Raw genomic sequence first — 19,346 nt, 5'->3', positions numbered from 1 at the left:
AATGTAACATGTAATAACATTTACCGTTATTATTACTACATTTACTATTATTATTTAATAACTTCCAAACAATTTTACTGATATAATGACCCATGATTTTGCTATATTGGGCTTTCGCGAGCGTATTTCAAACGTGGTCCAACGCCTTCTCGAAGTGGTCTGCCTTTCCTACCTTTTACACCCTCCGTTTCATTCTCGCCAACGTGACGGTCCTCCCTCTCTTGTGACCGCGTGTTACTCTTCGTCACTCCTGCGCTCCAGCGCTCCAGCGAGCTTGCGCGCCTCATCCTGTACAGAAGAGGCCTCCTCGACGAAGGAGGACCACCGTCAGGATTCCGATCAGTTTACCGGCATCCCTCAGTCCGTACGTACGCGTCTGGTACCAGAGATCCGTGTGCCGTCGATCACGTGCATCCACACAAGACGCCGACTCTCGCCGACTCTCACCGAGGCGACCGTGCAACCGTGAAAGCAAATAGGAAGTGAGAGAGAGAGAGGGAAAGTCCTTGGTTAGTTTTCACACAGGATTCAGAATGTTGGAGAAGTTTCCACATCCGAGGAATATCGACTCGCGATCCTCTGGGAGACCTTGAGAAGCTTCTTCGAGGATAACGGTGCAGGTTTGAGATAAATTCATTTAGTCGGATCAGTCTGGTCCCCTTTATTTCACGCGTGAAATCTAGAAAGGGGCCGTCATTTTCGCATATTGAAAGAAGATCTCCGCGTGTTCATCGTATGTACATACGTGCAAACGCAGTTCACTTTGTGACGAGTTGTTGACAACGAGGACGGGACAAATTTTCTAGGTTCGTTCAGGGGAATGTTTTTATATTGGAGGTAACTCTAAGATTCTGTGAATCGATGCATAACGATGGAGATCGATGGAGCTGAAGATTTACGTAAGTTTCATCGAACCTCACACGGAACTCCGTCTCCATGTTGATAACTCGATTGCGGTGGTGTTAATGGAAGGCTGATCGGGAATGAGGAAACCATCCAACGTTTCACCGTAAGTAAATTAACGCGTACAGGGAAAGGAAGAGATAGATAGATACATAGAAATAGAGAGAGAGAGAGAGAGAGAGAGACAGATAGACAGACAGACAGGCAGACAGAGAGGGAGGGGGAGAGAGACAAGCAGACAGAGAAATGCCCTTTCCGATCCGGTTTAAACATGAAGAAAAGAATTTCTTATTTCTTTATTTCGAAATAAAAATTAGTTTGTGGTAGTCATTGGTCATTCATGTTCTAGCTGGAAACACGTGATCTTCGTTTCCATATTCACGGTTATTCCTCGATCATTCCGTTTAACCTTTCAATGTAGTCAGCTTCTCGTGTCATTCGTTCCATCATGCGGTTCAAACGATTTAAGTCGGATACACTAAACACGAGTCATGTGTTCGTGAATCGTAAATGATAATTCAAAGTATCTTCGAACAACTGATGTTTATGAAATCCCGTATTCTTCAAAGCATCTCTAGTTTTCTTGCACTGTTGCGTAAGGAAGACGTCCTTGTTCCAAAACAACTCGGATACGGATAGATTTTAAACAGACTTTTGTCAAAAATTGTCAAGTAATATTAGACGGTGGATTCCAATGGATTCCTGTGGACGGTGTGTTTTGAATAGATATAGAATATAGAATATACTCGGTGTATTTTGAATATAGAATTTTATCTCGGAGTAGATCTATTAACCCGAGGAAAAATGTAAATAGGTTTTACTAACATTATTTACAAGCTATTTATTTTGGTTTAAAATATTTTGCAATATCTCACAAAAATAATTAAAACTACATATGTATATGTATAAGAAGATAGTAAATACCGGTTGTAGCCACTAATTTGCTGTTTTTATTAGTTTTTGCAAATCGATTCGAGTATTCAGATACGTAAGAGTAATAGGATACGTAAAATTAATTGTACTCGCCGAAGTTACTTTACTTTTTACGAAGCAAGAAAAATGAAAAAGGAGAAAAGGAAAGAAAAAAAGTTTCACTAGACGACACTAATGACTACACGGATGATATCCATGTTTTAAACGGATCTAACAGCATTGATGTATCTAGATGCATTTTACGACAATTTATAATTGGAAAAACACAGGAACAAGTCAATGAATTACAGTGCAACGAAACTCGAATTTCCATCAAGAGGCCTCTCTTCCTGATTTCTCTCTACAGACTAGTTGTTTCTATCCCCACACTACCTGGAAACTTTTAAACAAACCCATTCTTTTCGGCCAACAAAACGCGCCTGCTCGCAAGACCCTGGAAATCCGTGGGGTCGTTTCGTTAATCTATAAAGGAGCGATCGCGTTAACGTTAATGAAAGCTGGGCCGCGCGTCCGTGTGAAATTCATTTAATTAAAATCGCCGATTCGACGCGATACTCGACGGCTGGTGTAACGAAGTAGACTCGTGTTTCGGCTAAGAGAAGTTCTCTGGATTCTCTAAATTTTCCAAGCGGACTCGACAGATTTTCTCATTCTGTTGGATACCGGGCACGCATCTGTCGTCCCTGTTAGTTTCAACTGAAACGAAAAAAAGAAACGAGAAGCCAAAATCGCTTCCTCCTCCAAAAAAGAGAATCGTAAAAAACAAAAAAAGAAAGAGGAAGAAAAAAGGTTGTGGAAAAATTATTGACCTCTTGTCTCTTTCTTTTAGAAGTGTGTATCGAAATGCGAGGAAACACTGGTCGTTGAGTCCTTAGTCCTTAGGCACAGAAATAAATGGCGAAAATGCCGCGAGGAATAATTGGATTGGTGCTTCTGCTCGGTATCTTCGTTATCTTTTTTAATTGAGACACATTGTACACGGAGGCACGCGCTCGCCAGACGGGTCTGTATTTGCATGCTTGCCCAGGAAATATACGTACTAGACAGTAGACTACACAACGAAGCAAAGAGGATGGTTGGTATTGTTGTATCGGGGCCGGTTGTCGGTTCTTTGCGAAAATTAAAATTCCACGGGTAACGTAGCTGCCGCATCTTTCGAGGCCTCTCGATCGTCTCTGTAATTTACGATAATTGAGCAATTAGTAGGAGCCCTCTAATCACGGGGGATCGCGTGAAACAATACGGGAATTGATTTACACTGTACACGCCTCCATCAGATTTTCATGCGCTCATTTTCCTTCAAATTTTCTTGCCCTCGAGTCCATATGTGCGTTTATTCGTGTAATCCATGTGTGCAAGAGAGAAGATACGCCAGACACAAAGACATAGAGTAAAATTTTGCAGTTCCTCGTTCCCCGCATTTCGTATTTATGCTTCGACGATTCTGAAATGTAATTCACGACACGGTGCTGTGGGTTTGTGGCTCTATGTTAACGATGGGTTCTGAATGCATTACTTTCGCAAGTTTATTCGCTTTTCGGATGCGTTTCTTCGTGTTTTCGACAGTTTCGTTGTTGAGAACGTACTTGACAGCACAGACAAATTTGTAAATATCAACGATCCAATCGTTTGTTTTTTATGGACCTAATTAACCATGCATCGATAAAGTTATAATGTGTAGTAAATATACAGTGAAATGTGGTAAATACAATATAACAATGCGTTTATAACGTTACGTTGCTGTATATACAACTTACAAGGTACCCCGTCTTTAATGCATATGTATAATTGGCGATACGTAATAACTGTCATTCCTACTTAAATGAAGCAGAATAGGATTATGTTTGTTCCTAAATTCAGTTCCTTTCAGTTTTCTTTCACGAGAAAAGCGAGATTTCTTTAACGCGAGTTACGTTATATTCGAAACAGAAGAGAAAGGAATGCATTTTAATATCGAAATCAAGTTTACTGTTATATAACAATTTGTGGTTTTGCTAAAAAGGGTGATTAAAAGTTCGAATATATCCATTTGGAATTGAATAACTCTATTCTCCCATCGCCAAATTATTTTTAAATATGTACAGAATCGAGGTATTTATTATAGGTGTTGTATAGTACGTATAATTAGCAAATTGAAGCTAATTAGAAAATCGATATATGTATTTGTTATATGTTCAACAGATGGCGTATTTACGTTATTGTCATTCTAATATGAATGTAAACGATTAAATAATCTAGCACTCACTAGAATTACTGTCCGTTGTACGTAACACTTCCTACCTGCTTCTTACAATTAGTATCCATACTTGGTTATTTATTGCTCGATACTTTACTTGACTCAATTAATTCTTTCCTTTCTTATCGTCTTAACAAAATTGAATAAACTATAACAAAATTGAATAAATATAATGGTTGTCCTTAACCGTATCTACGTTTCTAATCGTTCGACTAATCTTTAATTACATTAACGAAATCGCAAGATTGAGAACAATGCATCCACTTCGTTTTAATGAAACGATGACAGGTAATTCGTACAATCTATTATACAATTACCTATACTATACCAAAGACCGATCAAATTAAACAATCAAATTACACAAGCTATGTTTCAATACTCTCAATGGAAAATTTTATTTGTTTATATTTGTTCGATGCAAACTGTAATAAAAACAATTCTTGTTCCCAGAGAAATGGATCGCAAATGCTCGATCATTTCCCCTCGAACCGTTAATTCCGTTATTTGTTAAGAACGTCGCGTTGCACCGTTTCTTTTTTTTTATCCATTCGTTCATCCATTCGTTCATCCATTCGTTCATCCATTCGTTCATCCACTTGTTCATTCATTCGTTCATCCATTCGTCCATCCATTCGTTCATCTATTCCTTCATCCATCCGACTGCTCTGCAAGAAACAACAACCACCGCAAAAGGCCGAGAGCGCCATATTCGCGAGGAAAGGAATTATGTTGCTTCTCCTGTTTCTACGTTCTTTGTGAATCGCTAGATCCGTTGTTCATCGATGTACAAATTCGCCTTATAAATTTTACGGCTGTTTCGTGCTCTCGGATCCCGTCCAGGCGTATTCGCGAATTTCAAATACGGTTCACAAGTTTTTCCGACGTATCCAGCATAAATCAAACACGATTCACTTCTTCCCAAGTGTTTTTTTCGCGACTGAGAATAATTGCCGAGGCTGTACGTTCAAACGTTTAGCAGAATTTGGAACTCTTTCGTTTATGGCCGATATCGTAGCAAGGAATTTATTTATAACATATAACAACAGGACGCGTAGAACATTGTGGGCCGGGGTCGTTGAAAAGTTTCGTTAAAGTTCCTCGAATACGAAAGCTTTCTTTCACCGGGATAAAGTTATAATAGGAGAAAAGGAAGAAACAGCGATCTTTGGCCGAAATTACTCGTCCTTGTAGGCTCGTTTAATTTTAATAGAACGAAATATAAAGATTCTAATATGAAATTGTCATTTCAAAGGATTACGACCAATAAATTGGGAAACTTGAATGTAGGAGAAGCAGCAAGAAACAAAGACGAATCATTATTACATCAGAAGCATAGAAAGCCGAAAAGTAACTCAACTTGAAAACTTCCTTATCCCAAGACTAGTGGAACACATGAATCCCTCTAACCAACGCATTGCAACGTCCAGAGGAACACCATCGAAACAGGGGGATCGAAAGAAAAGCAGCAACTAGCTACGATTTCACGTTTCTGCACACGTTCACCAAGTTTTCTCGACAAATTTCTGAAGCGAAACCGGTCGATTATTCGCAAGGACAACGTGCTTACTAGAACCCACTATACTAGGCAACGAAGAAAGAAAGAAAGACCAGCAAGACGGGATAGCAAATAAAAAACTTTCTCCGCAGCAAAATTTCGCGATTCGTTGAACTCTCAGGAAATTCACGCCCGGTTGCAATACAAACTGTGAAAAAAAGACTTTCCTTCTACATCTATTCGGTTCACTTGTAATGAGCAGTTAATTCTTTTTTCTCTAGGCTACGTGCATGACCCACTGTTTCGAACTAACAAGTTAAATTGCGTTGTGGTTTATGGTTTTTCCGCTCGTGGAACGAGTACCGATAATACCAGTCAAAGACCAATATGTATTCTTCCTTTAGATTTAAATAGTCCATCTTAATTTGTACGTGTGTAATACCAATTATAACAATGAAAGTTGTATTAGAATATTAATTTTACGTTCTTCCGTGTAGGGGACTATTTACTTTCCACCTAATTTAGTCCATTACATTTAGCGTTGCACCAATTGCAAATAATAATTTTGTAAGAATAATATATTCCATTTTGTTGTTTTGTAACGCGCTCGTACTTTCACTGGTCTACAGGTATACGCGTTGCTGTTCTTTCTATTTCTGATCATGGATGGGAAAAATCGTGACGATGTTTTGCCTTTGATGTTCTCGTCGATCCTTTATTCGATTCGATAGTTATTTGCATAAATATCTCGAGTCTGGATGAAGCAGCGCAGCATGGCGGATGCTTGAATATCATTGTCAAGTTTTGATGATATGGAAATAATATTTTATTATTGTATAAAGAAGAACGTGAAAAAAAGTTTTCCTCGCTTCTCATCTTAATTGATTTAATGATAAGTTGTGAATCAGCGATTAAATCGCGAAACCGAGTAGTTTGTTAAATTTTAACGAACAGCAGGTGTTGCTGGATATTTAATTTGATGTTACAGCAATTGTCAAGAGTGTCGGGGATACCAAGATCATTATTTTGCAAGTGTTTTCAATTTTTTAAACTACACGAAATTTCTTATTGCTGTTACAATTAATCTTTGATCGGTATGGGTGGTTCGTATATCACTTTTCGTGATAATTTGGCTTGAACCGAGTTGCTTAATTCCAGAACATTTGTTATTACTTTCAATTTTTATTCCGTGCTTTATGTGACAAAGAGTACCACCGTTCAGAGAAATCACCTACGTTTATTCATACAGGTATGTCTACTTTTAATACAAAAATCTAAATTGATTTATACTTTTTATTGATATTATACTTTTTATTTGATAATTTTATTGATCGAAATACTTATAAGCTATTAGCGTCTTTATTTTCCCACACACGAATCATTCACAACTGGTATTATAATAATGTAAAAAATCTCGATTTTCCAAACTTTCCTCTTAATTCAGCGTATATTTTGCACAACAAATATAATCTGATGCAGTATCTCGCTGCATCCGATATGTTGGCAAAAGCCAGCACTTAATTGTACTGTTCTGAAAATTAGCTGTTCTTGGTCACTACTACACACTTATGGAGCGTACAAAGAGAACGGGAGGGAGGGAGAAGAAAAAAGTTCTATCATGTTTCAAATAAATAGCTGAAACAGATTATCGAGTTGACGTACTCCCAAAGAGGACCGGGATGAAACCGCGTGTTCACGTCCAAGAAACTCGATTCCTTTAAGCTCGTTATTCGTGCCCGTTGCTATTCTCATTGCAGGGCTACGATTTATCTCAGCGCCCGTTTACCCACTATTTTGCGGACACACGAGAAGCAACGTTCAGAAAGAATAACAGAAACAAGAAGGAGCATTTACCTTTCTTTTTGTAATTCCCCAAAATGCCCTCCCGTGTAATAATTATTTAGCAACCTTGTTTTTCGGGGCCGTGGGTAAGAAACATCATTTCGTTACTGTTAAGTCCGTTGGACAAATATATGGGCCGAATCATCACTATGTAATACCGTAAACGATTTCTTTATTACTAAAATTGTCTGGAGAGATTTGCCGGAAATACGATATGTATATATCTGTGAAACACAGATTTCTCCCAATTCTTCAAACTTTTTACTTCATCTTTTAATATTTTAGAAATAATTATATATACGAATTATATATGAATTACATATATAATAATTTATATTAATAACAAGATAATAGACATAAACAGAATATTAAGATAAAGATAAATATAAATATATACATATATATATGTATATATATATATATATATATATATATATATATATACATATATATATATGTATATATATATCGGGTTCACGTCAAGCATTGGGTTAGGGGCGTGAAACGAATCTTCATTTGGATTAGACATTATTATTATGCAATAGAGGAGATATTTACTAGTGCAAATATGATTATTACAGAATTTGACAAGTAGTTGTGATAATTAGATACTCGAGAAGCTAATGACAATGATCCTAAGTTCAATAACGAATCCGCGGTCAACGGGATAGCGAATTTACTTTCTATCAAAGTCTAAGTTCGACTCTACGTTACAACGTGGAGTAATCACTGCTCGCAAAAACGTTACTTGAATCGTTGATGAACTCCTACGAGAGAGTGTCTCTCCGTCACGGTGACGCTGTAGAGGAAAACTATGATGGGTGTGTCCAAGCGCATGAGATCATCGGATTCGTCGAGGATAGCCTTCGCTCGGAAAGTGAGGGAAATTGACGTTGCTGTTAATTGGACAATTTCCATATTGGTGGTTAGAAAAGGATGCTAGCCGCCCTTGAGGGAAAGTTGCTAGCGGGAAGCGTCGTTCGTGTAAAAATTAAGTTTCCCCTATCTTCCCGTAGTTGGGACAAACACTGTTTGTCTGTTTAAAGGACCTTAGTTAACTAAATCTTAAGATTTATAACGGGCCCTCAGGCTAACTGCACATGTACTGTGGAGATGCATCGATATCTGGTAATCATTTTACCCGGAGAATAGGGTCTGCGTATGGTCAGCCACGGGACAGAAACCGTTGGAATGTTTACTGTCAAGTGCCGCTACAACTATTTCTTTTTATGAAGAGCTATACTATTATCCCATATCTTTGTTAGACAAAGCGTTCATCCCTTGACCGCAGCTACGTTCGGCGACTGGTTATCGCCTCGAGCCCAAGCTCATTATCACAAATCTCGAACAATTATAATCGAGTTAAGTTATACAGGCTAAAATATTGGGGAGTTGTCTGAAGAATTTCAAAGGACACCAGAGCCTCCCCTTTGGAGCTTTGGAAAAAACCCTTAAAATTATAATCTAGATTCTTTAGTCAATCCGATTGCATTTGTTCAATATTTGTAATAGTGAGCTTAAGCTCAAGGCGACAACCAGTTGCCGAACGTAGCCGCGGTCAAGGGGATAAACGTTTTATCTAACAAAGATATGGGGTAATAGTATAGCACTCCTTTAAAAGAAATAGTTGTAGCGGCACTTGACAGTAAACATTCCAACGGCTTCTGACCCGTGGCTCGCCACACGCAGACCCTATTTTTCGGGCAAGACGATCACCATGTGAACGCATCTCCACGGTACATGTTCAGCTAGCCCGAGGACCCGTTATAAATCTTAAGATTCAGCTAACTAAAGTCCTTCAAACAGACAAACAGTCTTTGTTCCAACTACGGGAAGATAGGGGAACTTTATTTTTTTCTCACGAACGACTCTTCCCGCTAGCAACTTTCCCTCAAGGGCGGCTAGTATCCTTCTCTAACCACCAACATGGAAATTGACCAATTAACAGCAACGTCAATTTCCCTCACTTTCCGAACGAAGGCTTCTCTCTACGAATCTGGTGATCTCATGCCCTTAGACACACCCCATTATAGTTTTCCTCTGCACCATCACCGTGCCGGAGAGACACTCTCTTTCTCGTGCACTTTCAGCAACTAGTTACGTAGCGTTTTGATCAATGAATTTCTCACGCTCTAACATCGAGTCCAACTTATTCTTTGACGAAATAATAAATTCGTTATCCCGTTGACCGCGGAATCGTTATCGAATCCATCCTTGTAGCATCCATACTTGTGTTAATAAACTGTACCTTTGTTATACCACAATGATGACTAATTTCAATGAAGATTCATCAAACACCCACAACCCTACCCACAGCGCCAACCCGACATATATATAATAATAAAAAAAAGATTAAGATGTAATTGATATGCTTAGTTAAAATTAAATGCCCCCCTCCCTCAAAACAAGAAGGCAAGAAATTCTAAATTGTTCAAACATACAAACGAGAATCTCTTTGTTTCTTTTTTTTCCAAAGCCCTACATAACGTAAATCCTTTAGCTAAACTACACTGAAATATCGTGTATAGGGACATTGGCTGTTAAGAAACGAAAAAATTTCGAGATTCATTCATTACACTTCGGTTGTTACCATCACACTTGTGCCACATATATTTCTGTGAGATATGAAGCGTGGAGACCAGTCGTAACCGTTTCGGACAGTGAAAACATTTTTCTAGCGTATTAAAGGCCAGGAATGCAGTGAACACTAAGGAATTCCAACTTCGTTTCCGAGTTTACTGTTTATCGACGAAAAAACAAAAAATAAAATAGAGGAAGGTAGGGGGAAGGAGGGAGGGGAACAGAAGGGGACGAAGGTAGCAAGAGAAAGTTCCACGAGCGCAATTTTGATTCATGTTTATTATATACATAAAAACGTTAATAACGTTGGAACCGCGAGAATGGAATAACGGGAAATGAATAACGATAGCGAATCGGTATCTTTCGATATTCATTTATCAGGAAAAAACGCTTTCCGGAGTTGCGGCACTTTCAGCTTTTGCAAAAGCTTCTTGCCTCTTTTCCACCTTTCTTTTTCTTTTTCCTACTTTTCCACCGGCCGAAAAGAAGAAAGACGAAATGTTTTATGAACGGGATTCGTTTAATCGTGTGCACACTAATTTCTTCGGCGAATTATGCCTGCGGCATGCGAGAAACTCGATTACCTTATCGTGAGTCATAATTATACTGCTTAGAAAGTTCATTGAAACATAGTTAAGGTTCTGATTGCAAAACAGGAAATTACGTAAATAAAAGAGAACGATACAAGATCGGGGCGAATCGTAATTCAAAACAAGTCATTACGAAATTATTTGTTATAGATAAATAAGTAAATTCAGAAATAAATTTTTAGTTATAATAAAATAACATTCGTTTCCATTTTTGCTTCCCTTCCCTTCCCATCTCTTGTTATTCTTTTTTTTTCGTCACGACTTTTTGTACATTTTTATTCTTTTTAGGAAATTAAACTAAACTTGAAAAATTATTTTTTTCTTAAATGTATACTTCTGATAGACAAATTTATCTTTCAATGCAAGGTGTTCTGTTACCTTCAAAAAATTAGTTCCGAGAACTCGGGGAAGAATTTTTGTAATTATGCAGAGCGCAAGTTCTCTCCTGGGAAAGTTCAGAATAATTTTTCAGCTTGCCAACGTTCAAGGAAACCAAGTGATTTTCAATGTGAAGTTTATTCAATTACAAAACGTTCTTTAAAATTTAAGGGGTTTGGTACATTGCATTACTTTTTAACTATACAAAAAATCTTCCTAAATCTTGGTAAACCATTAAAAATTGTATTTTCTTCGCTACTATTCCTATATTAAAAATGCGAAAGAAATCTTCCGTTTGTTTGACAGAGTAATTAATATCATTTAACAAAATACCTAAATTCATATTTTAGAATCATATTTACAGAGACTTCGACATAAACATAATCCTTCAAATCGGACTACATATTTCAATAATATTATTACCCATTTATTATGTATTTATTTTGAGATACGTTCAACGACACGATATACATGCGTATGAAGTGTACGTTTGAATAATAATTCATTAAATGTCATGTGTCAAGTTTGGTTGATATAAAAATTCGCACGTGATGTTAAAAGTTAAATCGAAATTGAAGCAATGTTAATCACACTGAAGAATCACAGAAAGCATTTCTAAGATGTCATCGAAAACGAAATTAGATTGATGTCAGAAACCGACACTACTTTTACCAGAATTGATACTATAAATATTGCGTTGGACAGTGGCCAGGATTTATGGCTATTGCAATGACCCTTAATACTTATAAGTAGTTTGGCTGCACAGTCCTCATAACTCTTACCAGAAGCAAACGTTGCTAATTTTCTTGCTCGTCTACCGCTGCTTAGATTGTCTTATGCCACCAACCTACTCTCATTTCCGTAAAAACGTAAATTATACCGACGGAAGGTGAGATCATCGTTTTCATTCTTATCTGCCGTGCCACTCGCCCTCGACTTTAGGGGTTGATTCATGCGTGTTAGTAGCAATTGCGCTTAAGCGATCCTTCGTCTGTTCGCTTTAACGTGGTTCATCCTTAACCGTTTCGGTAACTCAACCACCAAATACAAATTTAAATTATCACTAGTCTCTATGACAGCTACATTCGTTCACTTCCGAAATCGATCGTGCCAAACTTCTTTAAACCAACAGACAACTTAAAAAATTTAGATGAAGCATTGCGCAGAGAGAACAACTGTTGAATTCTATCTGTTCGATTTCCGTCATTGGCAGTTTAACCTTTCCAAATTTATCCGAATTTGTAGATTCATTATCGAATAGATTAAAATATATCGATACTGACAATTTTAAAACTTCCTTTCCACAACTTCGCATTTTTAACATTTCACAAAACAAATCGTTCAGTGACTTTTGAAATATGTACGAAATTTAAACGATGGAAAGAAGTTCAAATTAAAAAGGAGTTCAAATTACAAATGTACCTTCTGAATTAAAATTAGAGCTATTATATAATCTACAAGAACTTTTCAAAAAAGATAATTGTCTAATTTATTTCGCGTAATGAGCCGTTAATAAGGCGTGTCTTCTAAGTTAATAGTGAATATAACCACTTAGCAAGGAATATGCGTTGTTTGCAGAAGGTGTGTTAGAATTTCGTGATGTCGAGTTTGGAGTATTAATTCTCGACCGTGTGCGTTACACTTGGAAATAAATGTTACGGGCAACCAAATTGTTTAGAACCAAGTTAAAAATATTTAAAATTCAGCAAAAAAGAAGGGTGGACGGTGGAGATTTTGATGAAAGCGAGAAGAGAAGAAAATTGCAAACACTCGGTCGTACACAAGAAAAACTGAATTTTTTATGTTATATTAAAAGAAAGAAATAAGTAATGACTTTATCGATTATTAAAAACTTACTAATAATTTGATACTTAGAGAAAATGTGATATTATTTGTATGTAACATTTTTACGATAAAAGTTGCAGATATAGACGAAAATAAAATGTCGATCAACAATAAGGTTTTCATTCAATTTTCATTCCAAATTTTCAGCGCAACCAACATCCCAAAAAATGCAATAGCAAGGCGCTATTTGAGTTTTTAGTTTCCATATCAGTGGCCACAAAATCGACATTCGTTTACCACGATTTCTGCGGTTATATATTGTAATTTCGGACGCATTTTAATCTCGTTAATTGCACCGATAATGTCGTAATCAGAGGATCGTAATTAATAACGACTATAAAACGAGACTTATCAAACGCGATCAATTTTTCTCCCTTTCCTAACAGTGAAATAATATAGATTCGATACACGAGCAAATACCCGATATTAGTTGTTAATTTTCCAACGATACTGCTACAAAAGACGGTACGTAACAGCATTTGATATCGATATATTGCTATGATCGACGTCATTCGTGATATAATTTGTGGTATTTCCGTTATTCGCTTGAACACGTGTACCACCGAGTAAATTATATATAATGCACGGATTCGTGAAATTATTTCCATGATTTTCCTATTCGTTAGACATACTTGCCTTCCTTTTTCCCATTTTTCTAAATAACATTTTTGGCGGCACGTCGCGTTTTAGTATCTAAACATTTGAATTTTTATACGTATATTTAGACCAACCGTTTGAATAACAAAATTTTCGTGGAGAATTTTCTGTATGCGATTTGTAATCACGATGTAAACTGAGCGTCGTCTCAACTATAACTAACATCAAAAAATGGGAAATCAAGTTTATAACTGAAATTTTTTGTGTTTTATAAATCGTTAGAAAATTTAGTGAAAATTTTCCTTGTAATCGTGGGTGGTCTCGAGCGATTAGATATGTACTCTCGTTGAAATTTCGACACAATTGTACAAAACGTAATATTTCGTCGCTGATAAATTTGCCAGGTGGAGATAACAAAGACAGTATGAAGGTTGAACCACTTATGTTTACATTTATGGCCGTTCTGTGAGACACATTGGCAAGCTACAGTTCATTTTCCTCACCGTATTTTTCTTAGGCGATGCTTTCGTTCCTTTTACCGAATTTTCCATCAACCTTTATTCTTACCTTTATTTTCAATCTTTTGCTATTGATTTTTGCGAATGTAATAAGTAACTTCAACTTTTCTTGTATTTCACGTTCAATTTTTGATAATAATAAAACTCAAATGTAAAAAGTAGACGACAACGAATAACCGAAACAAATACTTTTATCAATTTGCTAACTATACCATTATAAATATGGAATACTATGGAAGAGATACAAATTAATTTTTCATATGCAATTTCAATCGAGGCGATTGAAGCCGTTTTCTATTCGCATAAGTGATTATTGTAACTTTATTCTTAATTAAAGTCACGAGAAATGATAAATAATAGGAATAATTTATAAAAATAAAATATTCTTAATCGAATGCCGATTGAAGAATAGATTTGCATGAATTTGCTTAATCCAGAATCGGATTCATTTTGACCCAAGTCTCTTTCATTAAATCGCGATTGATGAAGATACAACATAAATAAATAATTTTGCTTGCATTAATCGAATATTTGGAAAACTTTTATGACTTTTAATGGAAGATATCGATATAATCTGATTTCCAAACTAAATTTATTAAAGCGTTGCATACGTAATGCGATTTGAGCAATGCAGAGCAAAGTAATAAATGTAAGATAATTGATTGCCATATTTCTGCTAAGTTCATAATATGTAATATGTATTCATAATATGTAAGTTCTCCTCGTCAAAGTAAACACATAACTTGTGGGATGATTTAACAGATCATTCTAAAGAACCACTGTATTTTCGATCAGTCGCGGAGAGACGCGATCGCGAGGAAGCGCGTCAACGGGAGTCGTAAATTCCCGTTACGATTATAATAATCGACGCCACGAACAGATCAATCCCCTTATTTCTTTTGGGATAATAGGGGTGGTTGGTGTGGTATAACATTGTGTTGCGACACACAAATTACTAACGACCAGTCAGGCACAACTGATCGGTTGTGCCAATGTTATTAGCGCCCAAGGTGGAGGATTATAATAAATGTAAAGAGCGAGGTTTATTTCACCTTATTTATTCCACTCAATACTCTGATTACAACTGATTTTAAGTTACTGAGTTCCACTTAATACTCTGACTATAACTGCTTTTAAGTTACTGAGTTATCCTGTTAAATATAATGTTACTGACTGAATACTGTTGGGTGTTGACTCTTAGAATACTGGTGCAAGAGTCAGTTTTGGGGCTGTTGCTGTCGTAGAGGAAGGTTCGTAGTGGGTGTGTCTCAAGTCTGTTCCTAACTGATCATTGGGTAAAGACGTATGTTTGAGAATGGGCTGACTGCCTTCATAATGGTTCGCGCGCGGGTGACCTTACATTTGGGGAAAACCTGCGTGTCCGGTCTTCCTGAGATGTAAAAACTCATATAAAAATAAAGATAATAAAGATGATAAAAATAAAGAACTTTCGTATTTTATGGGTCTTTTCCGTGGGGTCCTAAAGTACCTTGACTGTACAATAGGCCCATTGTTTATGATGGGTCCGCACTAAGGTAGCGTAGACCCTTGACGGTCGTCCTGCCCGAGGATCGCATCTGGTTCACATAAACCGTCGCGGCAATTATCAGGCGGCCACTACAAATCTCGAACACATTGCGATTAACAAGTTATAATATTTATATTTCCAATAACTTAGTACAAAAAAGAGTTACGCCGTTGCGTAAGGTGTGTAAGTGTCGTAGACGAATGTTTGACGGGTGAAGACCCGATAGAGAGACGCTGACTGTTCTCAGGTTAGAGAATCAGTGTAGATATGCTGACTGATCTATAGGCGCAATCGAGTCCGAGGAGGTATGTTGACTGTCCTGTCATTGTAGAACAAGTCCTGAGCAGTTGAATGTAGTAATGTAGTAGAAGCAGTCCGAGATGTTGACTGATCAGTAGGTGACTTGGCAGTGAATTCCGGTGACAATGTTGTTGCTAAATAAAACTCTTGTTCGGTGATGATCGCCCCACCACTGGTCGCTTGCGGAAGGAATCCTGGGAAACATGAGAAAACCCAGATTTCCCCTATTTTTACCTGATCGAGCAATAACCATAAGGAACTTCTTGGGTCGAAGCTGTTTTATGCCAATTGATGGACTTTACGGCAATTCAGGAAGCCTCGTTTTATGGCCGTTCCTTAGGCTTATTGTGACCCGCTTAATTATATATATACAGCTTATGGACGCCTCGATCGTAGAGAGTCACCGGACGTAACAATCATTTTTCCCTTCATTATCATGTTTCTAGTTTACATTAACAAATTTTAAGAGTCTCCACTGTTCCACCAAAAGAAATTCCACTAATGGGTATAAATTACATGTTTGCATACAGTGTGCAGCGTGGTGAAACGATAAGGAATTTTTCCAAGATTTATGGGAAACGGTACATACACATATGTATAAAAGCTGCGATTTATACCTCTGAACTTAGACGCAAAGAAAACGCGTAGAAAACCACGTGCTTGCGAAGGAATAGTCGACACTGACCTGTCGTCATGGTAAATAAGACCCTTAACGTTGAAAGCCATTTTGTCAATATGCATTTATCCAATTTAAATGCTACACGGATACGTTCGTTCTGCAGGAATTATTCTTTTTTTTATTTTTTATTTTTATTTTATTGTAATATCGGAAATAAAATATTATTATTGATGATGATTTATTTACAATAAATGGATTGTACAGATGTTGATTAAACAGAAGAACGATGGTTGTTTAACGTGAACCAATCACAGTAACGTACTAGAATCTAGACAACTCAATAGTTAATTTGCAACTCTCGTCACAACTGATCCAAGGCTCCCTCTCTCACGCGGACCACATTCTCACGACAACGCTAGAAACACTCTATCTCGACAACGCAACTCGCACTCTCTGACTTCTCGATTCACACTCTCTGGCTTCTCCACTGACACTGCCTGTTCTAGTATCCCTTTGTCTTTTCTTAGGCCCACCCACGCACGTGTTCCGCAAACACTCGTGGCCAGGGTCACATAGGCCTTTTCTACGAAACTATCCGATTGAAGGACCGAATGATCGATGCAAAATTCAACAACAAGCTCGTACTTCTACACAAGTTTTAGTTACCTAAATACATTTCCACCTTTCCCTCCGGAAAACTTGATTCCCTACAATTTGCCCTGACATTTGGGCGAATTCGAAATAGAGTTCACTGTTAGAGCAGAAGAAGTGTAAAAGTAAGTAAGAGGAAGAGGAAGAAGGATAAAAAAAGATCTTACGGCATCGGAACGCTTTCTTCCATTTTTACGATTGCCGGAAACGCAGCGCGCGAAAGGACGTGACTGTCAGTACATAGTTTCAAGGCGTGCGTGTTACAAAGAGCTCCAACCGAGAACCCGAACAAAACCTCAGTGGATAAGGATCTAGAGAACTGTCAAATTTTCTTCGCCAAACCTCCTGTGGAGATGCTCTTGAAATAATATAAGCCAGAATTTTCCTGTCTGTATGGCGAATGATTTAACTTTCGACCTGTTTCGTACGAGTTTTGTCAAAGAAACTAACATCAAAGAAACTCATCAACGCACTATTGATGTACGAAAAAAGAATTCAAAAATTATTTTTGTTACAAAACCATTGAGTAAAATTCTTTATGCATGTCGTGCACATCGAAATTTCCTCGATAACAAATATAAAGTGGAACTGTAATCGTAGTATAACCCGGCAGAGGGTGATCCTACGTGAAAAAATAAGAAAATAATTTGGTATAACATTTTTTCATTTGACGCATCATTTTTGAAAAAATCGATTTTGAATGTTTAACAACTATGCTAAATATTGCTAATTCTGGATTAAATAAGGGCAAATAATCGATAGAAGCTTAAACTATATTTAAAAATAAGGCAAAAATGTAGAATGCAATTTTTTCATAAAGTGCGCCATTTTCGTAGAAAATAAACTTGAAAATTTATCATGTGCAGACGCGTACACGCAAGATCAGCGTTTTTTCTTTTTTTTTATTTATTTATTTAGATTTTACAATTTGTCCAGTAAGACATTTGGTAAAATATTATAGCTTAGTAGTATAATAATACGAGATCAGCGTGTATAATAATTTCGTGCTGGTTGTTTACTCATACCTACTCGGTACTTAGCCAAGTTAAAGCATACTTAACAAATTTTCAATCTTGATTTTCTCGGAAACGAAATGTCATAAAAAAATTTTATCCCATATTTTCGATTTATTTTTTCTCATAGAATCACGCCTTGCCGGTTGTACTACGATTACTGTCCCATCCTGTTTGTGCGATAAACGCAAGAAGAATACGTTAAATCATTATTAGCGCAATTTAAGTAATTGGTGGGACTGTCAACGACAAATGAAAGTTTTCGATGCGAAGACTTTCTTTACTCCAATTTAGCTGTTCGAGTGACTTCCTTAAGCAGACAATCTTCTTCCGCGGAAAAGTTCTATTTAGCAAAAGATTAGTCGGAACTTCGAAGAATTTTCTCTAACCCTTTTCTTCATTCCACGATTAAATATCTTAACTCTTTCTCTATTCGGTATCCCTCTTCTATGAACCATATATTTAGATAGTACTTCAAACACAAAAATTAACGTATTAGTAATAATCAATTTGAGGTCTATCCAGAATAACTTCCCACGCGTTAGAAGCAAAGTTATAACGCTATCCCAAAGCGAAAAGATGACTCGACTAAATCCACGTAGTGAAATATTAAGTGGGTTGCTTTTAAAACAGACGCAAGTTGATTGTAGCAAGCTCGGCTGTCATAAAAGATAAAAACCAAGTCACATGGCCTCATACTTCTGGCCAATAGCGTAGTATACGAGGAGGCGAATAACTACGATGTCGGAGAGGAATTCTTCTTCAAATATTTACAGCGAAATGTGGACGTATCCTAACTTGGATCGACTTCGACATTAGGAGAATATACAGGCTGACGTGGAAAAGAGGAATAGCGAGAGTTTAATAAAGATCAAGCCCATAATTTACCGCGTCTGACTTTGGGAAAATTGCAAATGGAAAACACTGACCTGATTATGAAGGATTAAATATCGAATCACACTGCGAATGCGATCTAACGTTCAAAAAAATTCGAGTATTTTCGAACATGATCCTCCGTCACTAGGTTTTAGTCCGTATTTTTCTTTATTTCCAGATTTTCACAATTTTGATACTGAACATTTTTCTTTTCATTTTCGTGCTTTATGCATATCGAAATATATGCACAAAGGATCAACTTTCTTCCCTATTTTTGGAATAATTGAAGAATAAGAATATCATGAACAGAATCCTACACAGGATCATATACCAAATGTTTAAATTAAATGGAAAAATTCTACGAATAATAAACATAATGTTCTTACTGTACGTCAATTTTTTCTATAGGTGTTAGTAAGTTTCATAGTATATTTAATTGTAA

The 19,346-nt window shown here is 36.9% G+C and overlaps 1 protein-coding gene across 1 annotated transcript in view; it reads left to right on the top strand.

Moving 5' to 3' along the window:
- Positions 1–363: 363 nt before the first annotated feature.
- The window catches only part of LOC138186593 (lachesin), a 114,079-nt gene continuing 95,096 nt past the window's right edge, over positions 364–19,346 (top strand). Inside the window, exon 1 of the mRNA XM_069126615.1 lies at positions 364–1,009. Within this exon, the coding sequence (XP_068982716.1) occupies positions 984–1,009 (26 nt within the window). The 5' untranslated portion in view covers positions 364–983. The remainder of the gene's footprint in view (positions 1,010–19,346) is intronic.

This window comes from Bombus flavifrons, chromosome 14 (assembly GCF_040668555.2).
Source record: "Bombus flavifrons isolate JBK064 chromosome 14, iyBomFlav1_principal, whole genome shotgun sequence".
Taxonomy (NCBI): Eukaryota; Metazoa; Arthropoda; class Insecta; order Hymenoptera; family Apidae; genus Bombus; species Bombus flavifrons.
This window is presented reverse-complemented; position numbering and strand designations above follow the sequence as displayed.